Source organism: Anopheles arabiensis, chromosome 2 (genome assembly GCF_016920715.1).
Source record: "Anopheles arabiensis isolate DONGOLA chromosome 2, AaraD3, whole genome shotgun sequence".
Taxonomy (NCBI): domain Eukaryota; kingdom Metazoa; phylum Arthropoda; class Insecta; order Diptera; family Culicidae; genus Anopheles; species Anopheles arabiensis.
The window spans coordinates 104814428-104832879 of NC_053517.1; the positions used below are offsets into that span (position 1 = coordinate 104814428).

General features: G+C 44.5%; 4 protein-coding genes and 1 long non-coding RNA gene across 8 annotated transcripts; 3 read left to right on the forward strand and 2 right to left on the reverse strand.

The window, feature by feature from the left end:
• Positions 1 to 1263: 1263 nt before the first annotated feature.
• LOC120893779 lies at positions 1264 to 4014 on the forward strand. Its single transcript, XM_040295880.1, has 6 exons — positions 1264 to 2076; positions 2146 to 2475; positions 2564 to 2643; positions 2707 to 3173; positions 3238 to 3371; positions 3438 to 4014. Exons 1-6 carry the CDS (start codon positions 1327 to 1329, stop codon positions 3555 to 3557), a joined length of 1881 nt encoding a protein of 626 aa, XP_040151814.1. The 5' UTR covers positions 1264 to 1326; the 3' UTR covers positions 3558 to 4014.
• Positions 4015 to 4320: 306 nt separating this feature from the next.
• LOC120893776 lies at positions 4321 to 7346 on the forward strand. 2 transcript variants are annotated; one of them, XM_040295878.1, is made up of 8 exons: positions 4321 to 4543; positions 4598 to 4737; positions 4810 to 4953; positions 5038 to 5919; positions 5998 to 6191; positions 6267 to 6756; positions 6821 to 6923; positions 6987 to 7346. In XM_040295878.1, the coding sequence occupies exons 1-8, from the start codon at positions 4327 to 4329 to the stop codon at positions 7046 to 7048; spliced, it is 2232 nt and encodes a 743-aa protein (XP_040151812.1). In that variant the 5' UTR covers positions 4321 to 4326; the 3' UTR covers positions 7049 to 7346. The 2 variants fall into 2 exon arrangements, with proteins under 2 accessions (XP_040151812.1, XP_040151811.1); XM_040295877.1 differs by having other exon boundaries at positions 4321 to 4737.
• On the reverse strand, positions 7030 to 11356 carry LOC120893778 (nose resistant to fluoxetine protein 6-like). Its single transcript, XM_040295879.1, has 11 exons — positions 10394 to 11356; positions 10179 to 10321; positions 9911 to 10051; positions 9408 to 9573; positions 9207 to 9344; positions 8934 to 9130; positions 8693 to 8862; positions 8267 to 8629; positions 8054 to 8204; positions 7648 to 7980; positions 7030 to 7581 (listed from the first exon to the last, which is right to left on the reverse strand). The coding sequence occupies exons 1-11, from the start codon at positions 10515 to 10517 to the stop codon at positions 7339 to 7341; spliced, it is 2169 nt and encodes a 722-aa protein (XP_040151813.1). The 5' UTR covers positions 10518 to 11356; the 3' UTR covers positions 7030 to 7338.
• Positions 11357 to 13140: 1784 nt separating this feature from the next.
• Positions 13141 to 18263, reverse strand: LOC120893775 (nose resistant to fluoxetine protein 6). 3 transcript variants are annotated; one of them, XM_040295876.1, is made up of 13 exons: positions 18079 to 18263; positions 16868 to 17166; positions 16600 to 16804; positions 16069 to 16514; positions 15824 to 15993; positions 15592 to 15760; positions 15077 to 15270; positions 14857 to 15007; positions 14584 to 14770; positions 14358 to 14500; positions 14171 to 14285; positions 13976 to 14099; positions 13141 to 13894 (listed from the first exon to the last, which is right to left on the reverse strand). In XM_040295876.1, the coding sequence occupies exons 1-12, from the start codon at positions 18194 to 18196 to the stop codon at positions 13999 to 14001; spliced, it is 2298 nt and encodes a 765-aa protein (XP_040151810.1). In that variant the 5' UTR covers positions 18197 to 18263; the 3' UTR covers positions 13141 to 13894; positions 13976 to 13998. The 3 variants fall into 3 exon arrangements, with proteins under 3 accessions (XP_040151810.1, XP_040151808.1, XP_040151809.1); XM_040295874.1 differs by having other exon boundaries at positions 13141 to 13892; positions 13973 to 14099; XM_040295875.1 differs by having other exon boundaries at positions 13141 to 13895; positions 13973 to 14099.
• Positions 15689 to 17443, forward strand: LOC120893780. Its single transcript, XR_005738152.1, has 3 exons — positions 15689 to 15779; positions 15853 to 15995; positions 16072 to 17443. It is a non-coding gene; the product is annotated as an uncharacterized LOC120893780 (long non-coding RNA).
• Positions 18264 to 18452: the final 189 nt, after the last annotated feature.

Sequence of the window (18452 nt, forward strand, 5' to 3'; positions counted from 1 at the left end):
TGGTTTATTTCAAATATATTTTATCATAGTTTGCTACCGTTTTCCTTTCTTTCAAAGCATGTAAAAGAAACATTGAGTAATTTCAAATTTCATATCATTTTAGGCTTAACTTCATTGTTTTTTTTTCATCAACCTTTTTTATTGGTTGATCGAAGCGGAGCATCCAGAGAAACTTATCCTAAACGTTTACTGATCGTGAACCATATCCTAAAATCATCATGGGTTGCAGGAGTAGATACTGAACCCATATTGGACCAGGTGTTTAACGTTTAATGGTCTAATAGCTGATCTGAACTCGGTTCTGAAACTGATCCCGATTCCAAATAAGTTCCAAATTCTTTAAATATAAATCATAATACATAATGTGGGGTTAATGGTCCTACTGGTCGTGTAACTGTTTCTCAACTAATGTCGATCATGGCACCGATACTGAACTCATACCGGCCTAGTAACTGAATTCGAACCAACAACATTCCTGGAACTGTTCGTAAACCCATACCTGCTCTGGAACGGATATCCTGAAACTCATATCGATCCTATAACTGACCGTCCATATCGTTCCTGGAACTGATAGAGTACCTAAACTTGGAACATCTCTCAAAACTCTTATCGGTTTTAAAACAGTTCCTTTTTTATTCCAGTTCAACAACTACACCTGTTGAAGTCATTGAACGGATCAAAAACCTGTCCCAATAGAGCAACTGTTCCAGTACCTACTCTGATGACTAACGCTAAGAGAATGAACTTTCAATCAGTAAGGTGAACTGAAGTCGACAGGCAAAATGCACTTTATTTCAACAAATTAGCACACTATTTCGAGGCACAGCATTTTGTGATAAGCGTTAAAGTTATTAGCCGCAGCATTTTGCAACATTATTAATATGATGCACGAAAAAAACCATTTCAAGTACCATTACTTGAACTCATTTCATTTTTAATTGGACACACTCTGTACCTATTCCATTTAATGTCCCTTACTTGCTTTCCGTATTTTAATCAAAGCAGGAACTTTATTTCCAACGCAACAAATAAAAACAAAACTGTCGCCAAAGGAAACGGTGCATTCAAATGTGACCCACGCTCGCCGCGGACCATCCACAAGTCACCCATTAAGACGACACTGGTTGGTTGTTTCAGCGGGACAAAAAATCAATAAGCATCATAACTTGTAAGTCTTCCAGCCACAAACCGGCGTGACACATTATGAACCGCTGAATCCGACCTAACTGATAATTATTTGCTTCCAGCGCCGTCTGATAGTACGGTGTGCCGGAGAGCCGGGTCGTCGGTCAACATCAGTGTGCTCCGAACGCTTCCAGCTGTACGATGAGCTGCCAGCGAGCAACAGTTCTAGTGGTGGTGTTACAAGTAGTTCTTACCCGGTTAGTGCATTCTACGTTAGCGGTAGAACAGAATGAGCTGCCGGCACTGTATGAGCTGGAGGATTGGCGTGAGTGTGCGATAGCCCCGGAGCAAGACTGGTACTGTGTAGTGCGTGTGCTACTCACAAGGGAGGATGCAGTGGAGTGCCTGAAAGTGAATGATGTAAAACAGTTCCGCAGGACACTTCTCGATAGAGGCGTCTGTTTGTCACACGCCCAAAGGACTGTGGAAGTTGAAACAATGCCAGTGAGTGTGAAATTTCCCTCCAATTGCTGGAATGTGTCCGATCGCTACATACTCAACCGATCGTACTTCCCGCCGGCGATGCACCCGGATGTACGGACGGAGCTGGCAGCTAGTGAGCTGATTAATAGCCGGCTAATAGCTCGCTATCCCCACCTACGGGCGTACAGTGAGATAGAATACTGTCTGAAAAGTGATCCAAAACCAGTGTACGAGCAAGCGTTAGGCGTTACGCTTGCTGTAACGCTAGTACTTGCTGCTGTGCTGGCCCTAAACGCACGCCGTTGGATCTTACCAGAGTGTTCGCCTGCAAAGTCAACCCAACCGATCAAGCAGATCGTGCTGTTCGATCTGTACAAATGCTTCGGTGCGGTTGGTGTGGTTCTGGCACACTGCTGCCTGTTCGGTTCCTTTCTAATGCCAATGAAAAACATTGACCTGCTAGAGGAGGTGAGACTGGCTGTTGACACACAACGCTAGCTTCATTTCATTCATTCAAACTGCTCCCTCTGATCACAGGTAATTGCACATCCGTATGCGAAATTCTGGCGCCTCTTCTGTCCCTTTCTCATGCTGGCGTTCTTCGTGATGAGCTCGATGCTGCTGACGGTCAAGCTGTTGCACGGTGACCCATCGAAACGACCCACACTCGGTGCAATCATTAGCCACCGCCTGATAAGACTGATGCCCGTGAATCTGCTGATGGTCGCGTTCGGTGCGCTCGTGTACGATCGCTTCGCCGGCGGTGGGCCCCTCCTTTCGCGCCAGCTGATCGTCGAGCAGGGCTTTTGCCGATCGTACTGGTGGATGAACGTGCTGTTCATTTCGAACTTCAACATGCAACGGCCGGTAAAATGACCTTAACGCTCGTGTGCGCGCGCGCGTGTGTAGTTGTGAGATGTTTGCGATCTCTTTTTGTGTTGTTGTTCATTTACAGTGCCTGCCCGACTCGTGGTACGTTAGTGCCGATATGCAGCTGTACGTTGTGATCGCACTAGCACTTCAACTTATGTTCAGGTAGTTTTGTAGTAGATCGAAAACAGAATGATCATGAATTAATATAAAACAATCCATTTACAGATTTCCAAAGCACAACGGTGCAATTCTTGCACTCCTAACGGTGTGCTCCTTTCTCGGACCATTTCTAACTATCCTTTACACTGACTTTGACCCGGTAGGACCTTCCAACCTTCACGAAATGCGTTTCTTCCTGCTCGGCAGCCGCTTTATGTCGCAGCTTTACACACCTTTCTACAACAATCTTTCCTGGAGCGTAGCTGGCTTAATGGCTGGGATCGTGTACGATCGCTATCAGCGCATTGGTGACAGTGCTAAGAAGCAGAAGCAGCTGTTACACTACATAACTCTTACCATAAAGCTATCGTTCGTAATGCTCGTCGTAATGATATACGCGACGATCGTTGCTTCGAACGAAGAATCGCAGCCAAGCTCGCGATGGTGGTTAGCACTCTGCTATTCAGCGTACAAACTCTCCGGAGCGTGCTTTATTAGTGCTTCATTTTTGCGCATTTCACTCACAGAGAGAGGTATGATTGAAAACGTATATAAATGGCAATTTTGTATTTGAATTAAATTTGAACTTTATTTTAGCGACAAATTTCAACATTCCACGGGTGGTGCGCATTGGTGCAGCGCTCTACTATTGCATTTACTTTACACATTTCCCAATCATGCGCATCGTTTATAGTAGCGCAGTAGAGACAATCATCACGCCATGGTTTTTGGTAAAATGAATGATATGGTATGACATGAAAGCATCAACCAAAAACTAATTCAATTTTGTATTTTAGATTCAAAAAGCAGTAAAGGTGTTTGGAATTACCTACGTACTGTCTGTTGTACTGCATTACACCTATGAAAACACGGCAATCAAGTGGCTGCAGTGGATATTCTTCGGTAGGAAACGATGACTGACGGCATTCTCAAGGCACAAGCGGAAACTAGCTTGCGAATCGTTTAAGACCACACATTTCTTTTCAGAATTGTAAAGACATATCAAATCAATGTGATTGTAGAGAGAAAAGGGCTTAAAAATGGACTTATAGAAGTAAAACACATAAAAAGAAATATGTTGTTCTGTTGCTATGAGCAAAACAGCTAACATGAAGAACAGTCTGATAAAAACTATAATACAAAATGTCGACTAAACAGCTTTCCATGGGATTTAGTGCAGTGCTTAACCGATTTAACATCTAGGAAAATTAAAATGGGTACTATTTTAAATGTATGGTTGTTTTTCTATACAAGATCGTTTATTTCAAGATAAAATAAACTATAATTTACATGTTTTCTTTTATAATTTACAGAACATAAAACGAATTAGGGTTATTTATGATTAAAAAGCATATTCGTTTTGTGTTTAGAGCATTTCTCATGGTGCTTTAGTTGTTTCACAAGGTTTTCTGAATGCTTCCGAAACATTCTGTAGAAATTTAATAATTTTATTGGTTTTTTTTCCAATGTCTTTTATTGATAAACCTAATCAAAAGAGAAAGAGAGAGAGAGAGAGAGAAAGAGAGAGAGAGTCATAAACAGATAAACAGAGCGATCATATTGCACCCATTCCTTCTCGTTCACCCAAAACCACTCACTGCCAAAGGTGAAGTGGATCAATTCATACCAGAAGTGATCTTCACTGGTCACAGCAAATAAATAAAACATATATGTGTGTGTGTTTGTATGTGTGTGTGTGTTCTCCCCCTGAAAGAACATCTTCGCTTTAGTTCCGGGGTTTTGTCCAAAACCGGTACAGCTCAAACAGCTTCCAACATCCGAACGGTGCACATCGGTGCTTCTTCCCTAACAATGGCCTTGTCAGCCGTAGCGCTAACTCGTGTGATTTTGGTGCTAAACTTCCTGGTTGCAAACATTTCTGGACGTATTGCGAACGCCCCAGGTAAGCATCTGGCCACAAACACAGGTAGCGGACGATACAGATCCCCATTTGCAGATGATTATGAGCTGATGCCGGCGTTGTTTCATTATGAAAATGTAACTGAATGTTTCGAAAAGTATCCCACGAGTGCTTACTGTGTAGTGAAAACGGTCCTTAAGCCGGAGGAAAGCTCCGACGTGTGGCGTGCAATAGCAGTGAGTGTGTGATCAGTGAAGGTAGATCTATTCCTGCACCTAAAGTAATTAAATTTTGTGTATTTACAACAGCAATACTCCAAGAATCCTTCCTACCACGAACACTCTCTGCTCGATCGGGGACTGTGCGTCGATCGGTGTGTGCGCCTGCTCGATGGTTTAAGTTCTTCCGTCAAGGCCACTCTTGAAACGGAACCAATCACAGTGAAACCTTACGTAGGTGTTTGCCTTAAGCTTTGAAGTGGCCACCACCGTTAAGTGTTTATTTTAACATGTGTGATTGTATTTTCAACATTTCAGCATCTGCTTTCAATCCCATCAGAAACAGGGCTTCCCAAATATCGGACCCAGTACGGGAGAATTCTCAACATCTGCGTCAACCATCGGCTCAAACAGCGCTACAATCTGTCCGGCCACTCCGAGCTGGAACGATGTGTAACTGCGGCTACACAGCACCCCTCGATCGATGCGTATCATGTGCTGTTTCTATCACTAATCGCAACACTGTGCGGTTTGGTTGGGTACGCAAGTTACCTCGAATGGCGGCACACGCCACCACCACCATCACCGTCATTGGACAACAATAACGAAACGAGCGCCACTACAAAAGCAAACCACGCAAGACGCTCCACAACCACCACCACCAACGCGCTGTGGATGGAGTTTGCACTCCAAAGAAGCTGGTCACAGCTCGTAACACCACCCAGGACGAAACTGCAGCGTGATTTTGCTTTCGTTGAGATCTTCCGCATGCTGTCGGTGTTTATCATACTGGCCATCCACGTGTCCATGGCGTATGTGGCAGCGCCAACAGCGAACATGCGTCCGTTGGAAGAGTTTTACGGTCTTCCGCTATCGTTGATCGCTGTCAGCGTGTTTCCATTTCAGGTACATACATTTTTCACGATCAGTGGTGTGATGCTGGCGGTACACTTTCTCGAGTTTGCCAGCTCAAGGGCAACCCGTGTCGGTTGGTCGTTCCTGTGGAAGGGTGTGGTGATGCGCTATGTACGTATCTTTCCCGTCCTGTTTGTGGTGTGGCTTTATCAGGTGTCGTGGCTCGATTGGTTTGCTCGGGGTCCGGGTGACTATCGGTACTTTGCACTGGAGCGGGACAACTGTCGGACGAACGGGTGGTTGAACTTTTTATTCTTAAATAATTACTTCAAAGCCAGCTCTATGGTAAGGGAAAAAACGACCTATTCCTAATGCTTTCTATCATTTAAGGACCTAATTTCTCTAATTTTTCGGTGACGTTAGTGTATGCAACAATCATGGCATTTGGCGGCCGATTTTCAATTCTTTCTGGCCGGTCTACCTTTGCTGATACTGATCAACCGTCATCCACGTCTGCTGTGGCCGATGGTAACCAGTGCCAGTATCTTCTCGATAGCAGCTCCCATCGTGAATCTGTACCACCACAAACTGCCTGGAGTGATCCTTGCCAATTTCAAGTAAATATTTCTCTATTCAATTTCTCTCAAAAGAACTCCAAGAACTCTCTAAAAAACGATCAACCTTTCTTTCAGACAGCTCCGGTTTATCTTCTACGTTCATCCTGTTCTTACGAACGATTACATGCTCTCGCATCCCCACACCTGCAGCTACTTCAGTGGACTGTTTGCCGGCCTTGCGTACCATCGCTATCGTACAACGTCCATTCCCTGGCTTTCGGGTGATACAACTTCTTCCCGACTACTGAAATGGCTCCCGCCAGCAATGGTCCTGCTACAAGCTGCCGCTTCTCCTCTGTTCTATGCCCTCGACTACAGCGAACCAATGCTATGGAATGCTGTCTACGGAGCGGTTCATCGTTGCTGCTGGGGTGCCATGTGTGCGGTGGGCATCCTGTACGGTGCGAAGGTGTGGCAGGGTCGTCACTCGTGGATCCACTTCCATCCAGCGCTGCAGCTGCTTAGTCGCCTTTCGTTCGGTGTGTTTATGGTGCAGTTTAATGTGCTGAAAAGCCTGACACAAAATGCATCCGGCAATGGAACGGGCTTTAGTTGGAAGATTTTCGTAAGTGGAGTGGTACTTTGAATGCAAAATTCGTTTAATCTCAATCCTTTACCATTCCTTTCAGTTTGAAGCGGTTCTGTACACGTGGATCGTGTGTTACGGGGTGGCGCTTTTACTCGCCTTGATGGTTGAGCTACCAGCGGCAGCCATTTTCAAGCGATTATTAGGTAAGGAAAGGAAAGCTCTCAAATGCTGAATTGATTCCTAATGCTCTTTGCTTTCTTTCTTAGGTGCACGCAAATCTTCACAAACAGACAAAACAGAGCAGCAATGTGCTTTAAAAAAGGAGTGAAAAGGAGGGCTCAGTTTAATCGTCTTAGGTGTTACTATCAAGTTAATATGACCTCTATGAGCTACTTATGATAAGGATCGCTAAAATGTACCTATACTCTCATTTTTACGTTCAATTTTGGACGTTATCATGGTGATTTTGTTCAATTTTCTAGCCCGATCAATTGCGTACGTCTAAAAATGCTTTCAAACTACTTTAGGTGACATGGTGGCACTCGAATGAATGATACGTTTAAAGGGTAAACTAACTTTAAATGCTAAATAAAAAATCCTCTCAAGGGAACGTAGCTTCTACTTCACTTCCTTCTGTATGCCATTCCCTTTAGCATGTCCGTTCTCTTTCGCCGAAGATATCACCGAAATGCTACCAATTGCTGACTGCTTGCTAACCGACGCTGATTCAAGCTCGGACCGCCGTGGTTTACCAGAGCTTAGCAGCAGTTTGAATAGAACATCGAACGGCTTTTCTATAAAAATGAAAGCAATTAGTGCGATACTGTACGACAGGATGAATGTTGAGCAAAACGTTGAAACCTAAAATTAACAAGATAGGAATAACAATAAATTGGTTTGCTTTGTCGCTATGTAACGAACACTCACAATAAGTTGCACATTGATGCGTGTATCCTCTGGATAGTTCCCGAACACCACCTTCAGGACAGACATCTGCACCAGGTAGAACCCAAAACCGAGCCGTGCCATCGCACGGCTCAGCGCATTTCCACTGAACCACCGTCGCACGGCTGACGTACGATCGTGAAAGGTAAGCAACAGGAAGGCCATCGAGTAGAACGAACCAATCGAGAGCTTATGCACGCCCGACAGGATTGCCATCCAGAGCGAAGGTTTGCTGAACTGGATCATGTTGTACAGTGGCGCCTGCAGGGCGAATCCAATGATGGAAATGTACGCCAATGTGAATACATTCTTTAGCTAGAATGATAGAAGGAGAGATCGTTTTAGCACCGGATAGCTTCGTAGCAGTCGGTAAAGAACGACACATTACCGTACCGAGTGGAAGTGTAAACTCCTTGCGTGTGATCTTGTTATACAGCAACCCTGCGATCATGCCGCAAAAGTAGCTGCAGCAGTGCGTCTCCGTTGCCTGATAAGTCTTCACAAAGTATTCATCGTACCAGAGCTGATACTCGTTGCCTCTGTGAATATTCCAACAGTGAGTTTGGGTGTAAATCACCTCCAAACGCTTTAAGAAACTTACTTCATTGTTAGTGGCATCATTGCATCCATGGCGTGCAGGTACGTGTTGATCATGGGCACTACGACTCCTACCACACCCAGCGTTACCGCCGTCCAGAAGGTGGCTTTGGGAAAGCGCCACAGTAACGTCAGCACCGCCAAACCGATCACAAACAGCTGAAAGTCCGCGGCCAGATACCAGGTGTGTATGAGACACTGTTCTTCCGGCTGATAGTAGTTGTTGATGTACAGGAAGTTGATCCACCACTTGCGGCGACAGATCAGTCGTACTTTGGGCATAATTTTGTACGCCGACGGTGTCGTCTGGTAGGTGTCGTAGCGAGATACGGTAAAGAGCATCAGTACGGCGTACACGGGAAGCGATCTGGAAGTGGAGATTGAGTTTGAAATGTTATCCCAAAGAGGTATTACTAGGCGTTTTCTTTACCTCAGATAGCGATTGATCAGCCCTTGCCATAGAATGCTAATGCGAAAGCGCTTGTTTTCGGTGTGGTCTAGAAACTGCACTGTTAGCAGCAGGCCACTAACACAGAAGAACATGTCCACCTGGAACGGGGCTATGGAGAAGAGCATCTGCGACAACGGATGGGCCGAAAACTGGATGGAAAGCATAGAAAGAAAAGGAACTGAAGCAATACCTCAAATTGAAGATGGATTTTCCCCCTTACCTGCTCCATCGCTAGTGGATTCTGGGCGGTAAACATGGCCATCCCGATAAACACGTGCAGCAGCAGTATGAAGCTCATCGTCAGCACACGAACCAGATCGAGAAAGTCCAAATCCTGCTGGTACTGGCAGCGGGACGCTTTGTACGTTAGCCGGGCCCAGTTACGGCGCAGCGAAAAGGCAGTCGCCAGGGTTGCCACTGTGAAGGTAAGCAATCGGCTAAAGTTGGATGAGTGGTATGGTGCGGTGTGACGCTAAGAAAGTGCAAATCGTACCACGACTTTTGTGCGATTTTCGGTAGTAGTTTTCGTCGTCGCTGGATCTACGCGCAAGCCAACTGTCGTAGCACTGGGAGCTGATCGCAAGCAGGAGCAGCAAAGCAAGCAGTATCATGTAGCAAATATCCAGAGTGTCTGGAAAATGAAAAAAAGATGTTTATTAATTAACGGTTATAGTGTTATACGCGAAACCATTACCCATTGGTCGGTCCAAATTCTCATTGGTAGTACATTCTTCGATTTCCGCATACCCGGACAGGTTGTAGCGTGTGCGAAGGTCATAGTTTTGGCACACATTCATAAGGTATCCGTAGGCACGGCGGTATTGGGTAACATTTGGCAGTAACCAATCCGAAATGGCATACTGGAGGATGAAGAAAAATGTTGAAAAATTTTAGAAAAGGAAATTCAAATTAAAAGTGTGCCCTGGTCTCTAACAGCCTAACCAAATGTATTTTTTAATCCTTCTTATTGTTGCTAGGTTTAAAATGTTCTCGGAATTGATTTGTATCCAACGGCTTAAGCCTTAATGACACCCTTTTTCTGATCTCGAACAGTCTTTTCCTATGATATTAGTTCCAAGGATAGGTTATTATTCAAACCTAATTACTCAAATATCATCAATGAAGCTGATTGACTTCTCCATGATTCGGATAAGCGTTAAGCGATAGTGACTAAGAGCACCAGAATCTCAAACTTACCCGCTTGGAAACGTTAAACTTTGGCACATATAACCTCTCTGCTTCGGGACCCAATTGCTCCACCACGCTCTTACACCGGTCAAGACACACGCCACGCGTAAGCACATCGTGATTGTACTGGAACGTATACTTGGAGTATTTCTGGAACAAACCCAAACAAACACATTATCACATACACACAGAAACGACACACATCGACTGATCATCACCACATCAGTAGGACGTTAAAATGCCTCAAATATTTCCACAAAGCGCGTTCTTTAATTACTTTAATAAGCCGCCATATTTCCGACCGGCTGTCCGGTTTGATCACCACCTTCGCGACACAGAACACACCCTCGGGCTTGTTGTGCAGACACTGCTCAATACTGTCGTACAGTTGTAGTTGCGGAATTTTCCAATATTCACTTTCTGCAAACAAACAAACGAAAACAGAATATGAACGATCACATCGAACGAACGCCTACCACGTCCCAAACTCACTGTTATATCCTAGCAACACATCGAACGCATCTACGGTTGCTAGATGCCAACCGACACAGAGCACCGAAAGCCGAACCAAGCTGATCATTGGGGAGGGTGAATTTCGAAGGAATGGAAACTTCATAATTTGTTTCAAAAACACTTAATTTTATAATCATTTAGTAATCAATAGCTCTTTAAAATCAATAATTTCACTCTCAGGCTTCAACCACCACGGGGCGATGCGACACACTTCAACGTTCAGCAGCGCCTGCTGGACTGATCTTGGACTGCGAAATTGATCGACATGGACGCTCGGTTCGCGCAGGTGTTGTAACCGGTGGCCACCTCAGGCCACCTCCCACAGCCAAGCAAACGGGGGAAGCTAGTCGACATTTATGCAGGTGTTTATGACGTACCGCCGCATGCGTTCTATCATCAGCCATTCGGTTTCCCACCACTCTCATTTTGTTCTCCTAGCCGCGTACGTGTTCGTCCAGGCGGAAGTGAGCCTTTGTCGGTGATCATGCGTCATAATTCACGCATAAAGCTGCATTTCATTTCATTTCTATCCTCATTTGCAAATCAACACACGCAAACACCTCTTCAAAGCCTTTCTCTCTCTCTAATACTTGCAAGCAACGGAGCCAAAGCCGTCTAGAGGCCGCATCGTGTTACGGTTCATTCGGTAGCTTTTCTTCGTTTTTAGTCAGTGATCAGTGGACAGATTTTGATCACTCCCTCTTTCTCTCTTCTTTTCATCAATTCATCACGCATTTTCCGGCAATGCTTCGATGCTTTCGATTTCATCTCGCCGTTTGCAAACAAATCCACAAATCGGTTTCTAATCATTAATGCTTGGAAGCACGGATTTCCCCTACTTTGCGTAACATTGACCTAGTGTTTTAATTTGTTGTTTATTCGGTTTGGATTTTCAATTTCCACGGCTTCCGTGGTGATCAGATCGTTCAAGGCAGAATGGATTGTTTTTGAGGGAGTTGGAGATGCTGTGAGCTGAAAACAATATGTTTAACAATATGTTTAATTGGGAAAAAATTGTCTCACAAAAGTGGAGGAAAACCCGATCAGATTGAATTTCAGTTAGAATGAAGCTATAAAGCAGTACTGAAATTATTATTATTCATTTTTCATAAAGTGGGTTATTTTTCATAAAGTGTTTTCCATAACTATGACTAACAATCAACAAAATTTAGGAAAATTTTCATATTTTCCGATCAACAAGGGAAGCCTCCACAGTTGAAAATCCAAATTAATGACTAATAGGAATTTTCACGATCACGAGAACAAACGGTTACACACGATCTCTCTCGCTCTCCCTCTGTACAGCCCACTACAAAGAAATGCCCTGTTGTATTGTGATTTGCAAACAGCTTCTCTTTCATTCTTTTTTCTCCATCTCTCTCTCTCTCTCCAGCAACATAAAGATGATTAAGTATCTCAGGTGAGCATTTATTGCACATTGCGTCAGGGATTGCGTGAAGCTCGCGTTCGCATCATTTGACACACTGCCCTACAATAGCTTCAGCGGCCATGCCCACATACACGGTAATTGTAAGTGTTAGAGAGCGAAAGTGTCCGACAAGTGGTGAGTGTATGGTTTTTTTGGCAATTTTAGTGTAAATTATGGCGCTTTAAGTGTAATAATGGAAGGGTTTTGTTTAATGAACGCCAATGATCGATCAACGGTTCATTTTTCACTTGCGAAATCAATCAACGAACACTAAATGGTCCCTTAAAGAGGAGGAAAAGGAGTGTGCACATTAGAAAAGCTCTCATATTTCACACACCCTGAGCACAGTCACGAACCTTCGCGCGCCTACAAGGTCATCAGCTGTTCATCAACGTTGGGCGCTGTTCACGCGCGCGGCTGTCGCGCATCGCGTAGCGTCACGCACTAACGTCGCGTTAGGTAAACCGGTTTGCGTGCGCGCGCGAAACGCATTCATCAAAGTAGGCGGCAAGGTGGGCAAAAAGAATGTGAGGAATGAATTTGCGACTTTGGCCAGAACTAAACCAGAAGTTTGCATCTTGCCCGATAACCCTACACTAGATCAATTAACCCTTCAAAGGTTAGCTCGTTGATTGGAGATGATCGATATTGAAAGCACCATTTAAATTCAAACACGCCCGCTGTCTTCCTACGACGCCATATCGCACACAACAAGCGAAAGAATCTCACGTTTGTAGTTAAATTACATCCCCGATGTCCGGCACATTCCTCCACCAGCAGTAATAACATAGGTTCCCAGCCCTCCTGTGAGGTGAGACAGACTGCAATGACAGGCTGCAGTCCGGGCAAAAAGATAAATGATATGACACAGCTTGATGGGGTGTGATGTGGAATTTTCCACCCAGTACCTTGTTCCCGTATCCTTGCTGCCTTTGCAAAGCACTGCAAAGGTCTAGAAAAGTCTTCTAATGCCTGCAGTGAGCTTACTGCAGTTGATTCCAGTAGACACAACACTAAAGGTAGTAGACAATTGTGCGTATGAGCTTGTGGGACATTTGAATAATTTCTATCCCACAGTAGAAGCAAAACAGTTATTAAAGGAGGTCGCGTTGCATAATTTGAATTGCTGATTTATTTTTATCTTCCCGTTGGGTCTATGTGATCAATTATAAAACACGTTTATTGGCAAAAATAACACTAAAATGGCTACTATGTACTAAAAATGGTCTCGGAAGTCGTGTGTTCGCCAAGAAGTAAAAAAAAAGACAATATTAAAATATAAAAATATTTTAATACATATTTTGGAAGATATTGGTGTGTATTTTACTTTAATATTTCATCTTTGGAGCATTTCTACATATTTCATAATTATTTTCCATGCTTCTTAAAATTGCTACAATGTCTGGAACACTGCATATTATGCATAAATAAATTCTCTCAAAATGCTGCCCCTGACACTAGCACCTTAGTGTATTACTTAAAACGTACTTTTGAAAAAGCCGCTCCGTGCTCACATCCCGTCGAAATCACTCTGCCTGTACTCGAAGCTCACTAACGACCCTCATGAATAGGACGCACATTCGTATGCGTAGCCAACAAAAGCAACCTACTCCGCAGACTAATCGGTCCACTTCTATCCTGATTCTGGAACTGGTTCACTTAAAACTCCACTCTAAAGTCAGCTCAGACATAAACATAAGCTTTCAATAGGCTTGTAGCTTGAAATCGTATCCATTTCCTGTGGTGCGTAACTCTAAACTGCTTTCCTCCCTGGTGCTGGTGCACCGTTTCCTAGAAACTGCTTAGCCATAATCGATTCTCCATGTTGCTAATTTGCTCCAGCCAGGCAGAGAAATCGGATCAACCTATCAACTCCAAACGCTCAGTGAAGGGCACAAGGGGTCTAGAAAACGACAGTACTCATTGAAACTAAAACAGTGGCCCGTGTGTGCGTCACTAGCGGGTCCGTGTTTGCATGGAGGCGTGTGTTACTTTGTAATGTTGGGTACTATTTGCTTGGATGCATAGCAAGGGAATAGAATGTAAAAGCTGCTAGAATCGGTTGATGATTTTACTATAATTAGTAAGTTTTTAAGGCAAAATTTGTTTAATGATGGTAAAATACAAACCTTTTTTCGAATGTTATTCTTATAATTTACGATTCTTGTTCTATTTCCTTGGTGTTCTTTGCAGTTGGATTTGATTCGTTAGCGCAACCATTGCAGACCAGCTGTATCTCTTCCTTGTAGATGTTTTCTAATCAAAGAATTGTAAAAGAATAATTCAAATAAACTTACAAAGGCTCTTATTTTAACAACTAGACTTACCCGGCTTATAGAAGAACAGCGTTTTCTGTACGTTGGAAAATGGTATTTCGATCAGCAGGCACATTAACGTTCCCATAATGTACGCCAGTACCAGCGTCGAGGAGGTAGAAACAAGCTAAAAAAACAATATGAAACATTGAACATCCTTTCCTTCTTTGTGGTTCACTTCCCCTCTGTCATCACTCACAATTCGCATATCGCTCACATAGATCGGCTGCCGGATGTTGCCCAGCGTGACGCGTATCACAAACAGATGGCACAGGAACACACAGTACGTCACCTTGCCGAGTGGCCGAAAGATCGAATTATTCAGCGCCGTTCGTAGAAATCCTTTAAAAGGGGCAAAGAAAAAAACAAGACAATTGCTATCACTAGTCACTGGCGCTAGCAGAATCGTATGCCTTTACACTCACCCCCAACACCGAACGCCAGCCCGACGAACAGTACGCCGAAAAGGGCACCCCAGAGATTCTTCGCCAGTGCCGCGTAGGCCGCTATCCAGAGCGCGGGCTTTTCAAAATCGTACGCATAAAATATGTACGCCGACAGCAGCAGGACGATTGCGGTCGGAAGCGATACGTACCAGAGCGTGTGAAAGCCCTGAAAAAAAAAGAACAAATTTTGAATTTATACATTTAAACCGTTTTGAACTCCTTTTTCTGCTGATTTCGCCGTCCCTCCCTTACCCGATGGCGACCGGCATCAAAGTTGGCGCGCTTCAGCCTGTGATACAGCAAGCCGGCGATGAGACCGGCCAAATAGCTGCCAAAGTTGGTGTGCGTCGGGATGTACATCTTGCGGTACATCGGATCATACCACAGCACATACTTGAGCGCTCTTGGGGGAGTTGTAAAAACATCATTACGGAAGAGTTTTTGGGGGACAGAAAAGAACACACACACTTACTCTGGTCGTAAGATGACGACGCCTTCGAAACGATTGACGTAAGTAACGATGGCCGGTATTAGAAGTGCTCCCAGCACGGCGACGGCCAGCAACGGTTTAAGCAGCTTCGGATAGCGCCATGTAAGTGCGAGAATGGCAAGCCCTATGGCGAACAGTTGAAAGTCAGTCGCAAGGTACCAGGTCTGTTGTAAACACTGCAAAGAGCGCGGAAATTATATATCCTAATCTATTAAATGCTACCTTCACTGTTGTAATAATAATAATGATCAATTACACCGTGCTACCATTAAAATGATAGCTAAATGAATGTGTTCCGCCACAGTTAAACAACCGATATCACCTCATTACACTAACCATTAAATGACAACAACAAAACAAGGGTGTGTAAATTGTACTTCATAGCCAACTTAGCCCACCTCAACGATTCACTACAATTAACGCTAACGGTACGTGATGGGAAGCCCGCATACGACGCTGCGGGCCTACTTCGATGGCCAATCGCGAACGAAACGTACCGGTTCCGATACGGTGACGTAGTTGTTGACGTACAGCACGTTGGCCCACCAGTTCGTGCGGCAGTAGGTGCGCTCCGTTTCGGCCACCCGCTTCCAGATCGGGCCGTCCTGCAGCCGGATCAGCCAGGTGGCGTCGAGCAGCAGCATAAACGCATAAGCTGGTGTTAATCTACAAGCAAATAAAAAAGGTTTGATTTGACGTGTTTTTAATTTAAAAAAAAGGTATATTTACCTTAAAAATCGATACACAATACTTTGCAGATAGTCCCAGCAGCGGAAGCGGCGCTGCTTTTCGGCAAAATCCACAAAGTGTACGGCCAGCAGGAATCCACTCACGGTGAAGTACGTCTGCACCACCGTAATGCCGTTGAATATCAGCATCGTAATGATACGGCGATAGTTCTGTTTGTAACAAAAACAAACAAATAATTAAAAATGCATTTTTGTTGTAATGAAAACAACCATTTGTCATCTTACCAGCTCGACGTACTGTGGGTTCTGTAGCGGAAAGATGCAATTAAACAGCATTGAGTGGCCGGCGATGACGAGGTACATGACGAGAAACCGGACCGACTGTATGAAGCGCAAATCTTTCGTGGCGGTGCTGGACGCCTTTCTACGCGCCGTCGTTAGTAGATGCCAGTTCCGGGGAAGGGAAAACGCAACGAGCAGTACGGTGGCTGAAAGGGCAAAGGATGTAAACAAAAGGCTTCCAATGTGCAGGAAGATGGCTTTTGAACACCTACTACGGCTTACACCCGGGCGCTCCAATCCGGATCGATAGTAATCTTTTAATCCATCCGCAATCGTGCCGCCGTGGTGTGGTCGCGCTTGCCGGTATCGATAGCAATCGTACCCGGTGGACAGCAGTGTTAGGGTGAGCAGTGTACCAAGGACAAACAGAAACGTACCATCAATCTTATCTGAGAAGAAAAAAATGGAACAGGAACAACGTTGTGAAGGAAGGAAAAGATACATATTTCATCGTTTGGATGTGGCCCGCGTCACCTAATGCTTCCGGTGGTGCTACCACCGCAGACACCCGTACATCCCGGTCCGTTTGCGCTCGGTTCGTCGTGCAGTATTCTACCGTTGTGTAGGCCATCAGGGAGTACTGACGTTTCAGCTCGTAATTGACACATTGATTGGCTAAACGGCGGTATCGGTTGCGCCAGTCGAGCGCCCCGCGGAACGTGTTCGGGTCGAACGTGATCTGTGTGCACGGCGAAAGAATTGGGGTTCTAGAGAATGGACGAATTTCTACGTACAACTTTACCTCCTGAGAATCGTTAGGTTTGAAGCGAGCGCCGAAGTACTTCATCTGCGTGCGTGGATCGAACCGGGTCAGCAGCTGGTGGCATCGGTTCATGCACAGACCGCGCTGGAGTCGATCGTGGCGGAAGTTGCGCTTTCTGTCGGCGGAAAATTGCTCTATCACGGACCACAGCGGTGCGGAGTCGTTTGGGACGATCCAGCTGTCCACCAGGCAGTAGGTGGCCCGCTCGGGGAACTCGTCCAGACAGCGATCGTAGTCATCGTAGAGGTAGAGCGGTGGCATCTGATAGTAAGCGGTGACTGGGGAGTTTGTGGTGCATTGTTGCGAAACGAGAGGGAGAAACGGTTACTACGGGGAACATAGATGACTACGATGATTCTCGTAAAGTTGAGAGTGTAGCGAAAACACGTGGTTGGATTTAAAGATTTTGAATTGGATTCGTTAAAGATAACTTATATTTATCACTTTGTGTGAACAGTGTTTCAATGATCTAACCTAGAAACTGAATTGAAAAAATAACAAATTTACCATCCCATAACGCTTCTTCCAATAAATTCTTCCGTGTTTTAAAAGGTCTTGGTCGGTCTCGTGATGAAGTCGTCAACTCGTACAACTTAACAACATACTTATCATGGGTTCAACCCCCAAAAGGACCTTGCCCCCACACGTAGGACTGACTATCCTGCTATAGGTAATCAATAAGTCGCTGAAAACTAAAGCACAGGGCCTTAGCAGACAAATGTTGTTGTGCCAAAGAGCAAGAAGATGTTAAAAAAGCTCTGAGTTCAAACATTTAAAGCATTTTACGAGGACTTTACCTGTCATGTAGACAAGCAATAGAGTATAAGAGAACCTTCGAAAAAGAAATGCGTAGGTTGCGGTTTTTTGGATAAGGCAAATCTAAAACATCTTCACAGTTTAGGCTCTTCAATGATCCCGTTGAATTTTTCCAGTTCTCAATAGCCATACTCACGCTGGACATTATAATAACTTCTCATTTTTCAACTTTGGGCTTAGAATGTCATAAACTTCTCAATTCTTGCCATAGAATGTTTCTTGATAAAAATTAAAAGTTATTCAGAAATAAGGAACGTTCCCTAGAGTGAGGACTTAATCTACCTATCTCACACATTGTTGGACAATAACATTCACGAAATGCTTCAGAAACTTCCATATAAAATCTAACAATACACTGCAATTCCAATACTCACTATTAAATCCTACACTCATTCCACATTCTGTACTGTTAACGACACTTGCTGCTGCTGCCCGCACCACAACAAACCCAAATTGGAAAAGGACGAAACATCGTGCAATTGATAAGAACATCTTAAGTACTTTTCTCAAAAGCCGAAGAACACACAATTACAAGATTTTACTCTCTCAAAAGTCACCGATACACTACTGACATGCCGTGCCCTGTCCAACCGTCCCGATTGGATTGCACAAAATCACTCAAAAATGCAACATAATTTCCTCGTTACTGCCCTCTTCCATGCATTTAAAGCTTAATAACGCTACCTGTGAGGTGGGGCCATTTAATTGCAACGTATTTGCAACGACGCTAAACGGCGGCCAAATCATC

Coding starts and splice junctions, on each gene's coding strand:
- LOC120893779 (XM_040295880.1), top strand. CDS start 1,327: ATGAGCTGCCAGCGAGCAACAGTTCTAGTGGTGGTGTTACAAGTAGTT. Junction 2,077..2,145: donor ACATTGACCTGCTAGAGGAG/GTGAGACTGGCT, acceptor CTCTGATCACAG/GTAATTGCACATCCGTATGC. Junction 2,644..2,706: donor GCACTTCAACTTATGTTCAG/GTAGTTTTGTAG, acceptor ATCCATTTACAG/ATTTCCAAAGCACAACGGTG.
- LOC120893776 (XM_040295877.1), top strand. CDS start 4,327: ATGTGTGTGTGTGTTCTCCCCCTGAAAGAACATCTTCGCTTTAGTTCC. Junction 4,738..4,809: donor ACGTGTGGCGTGCAATAGCA/GTGAGTGTGTGA, acceptor TATTTACAACAG/CAATACTCCAAGAATCCTTC. Junction 6,757..6,820: donor GCTTTAGTTGGAAGATTTTC/GTAAGTGGAGTG, acceptor CATTCCTTTCAG/TTTGAAGCGGTTCTGTACAC.
- LOC120893778 (XM_040295879.1), bottom strand. CDS start 10,517: ATGAAGTTTCCATTCCTTCGAAATTCACCCTCCCCAATGATCAGCTTG. Junction 9,345..9,407: donor GAATTTGGACCGACCAATGG/GTAATGGTTTCG, acceptor TTCATTTTCCAG/ACACTCTGGATATTTGCTAC. Junction 9,131..9,206: donor AAAATCGCACAAAAGTCGTG/GTACGATTTGCA, acceptor TTACCTTCACAG/TGGCAACCCTGGCGACTGCC.
- LOC120893775 (XM_040295876.1), bottom strand. CDS start 18,196: ATGTTCTTATCAATTGCACGATGTTTCGTCCTTTTCCAATTTGGGTTT. Junction 15,994..16,068: donor ACCCACAGTACGTCGAGCTG/GTAAGATGACAA, acceptor TGTTACAAACAG/AACTATCGCCGTATCATTAC. Junction 15,008..15,076: donor GTCGTCATCTTACGACCAGA/GTAAGTGTGTGT, acceptor AACTCCCCCAAG/AGCGCTCAAGTATGTGCTGT.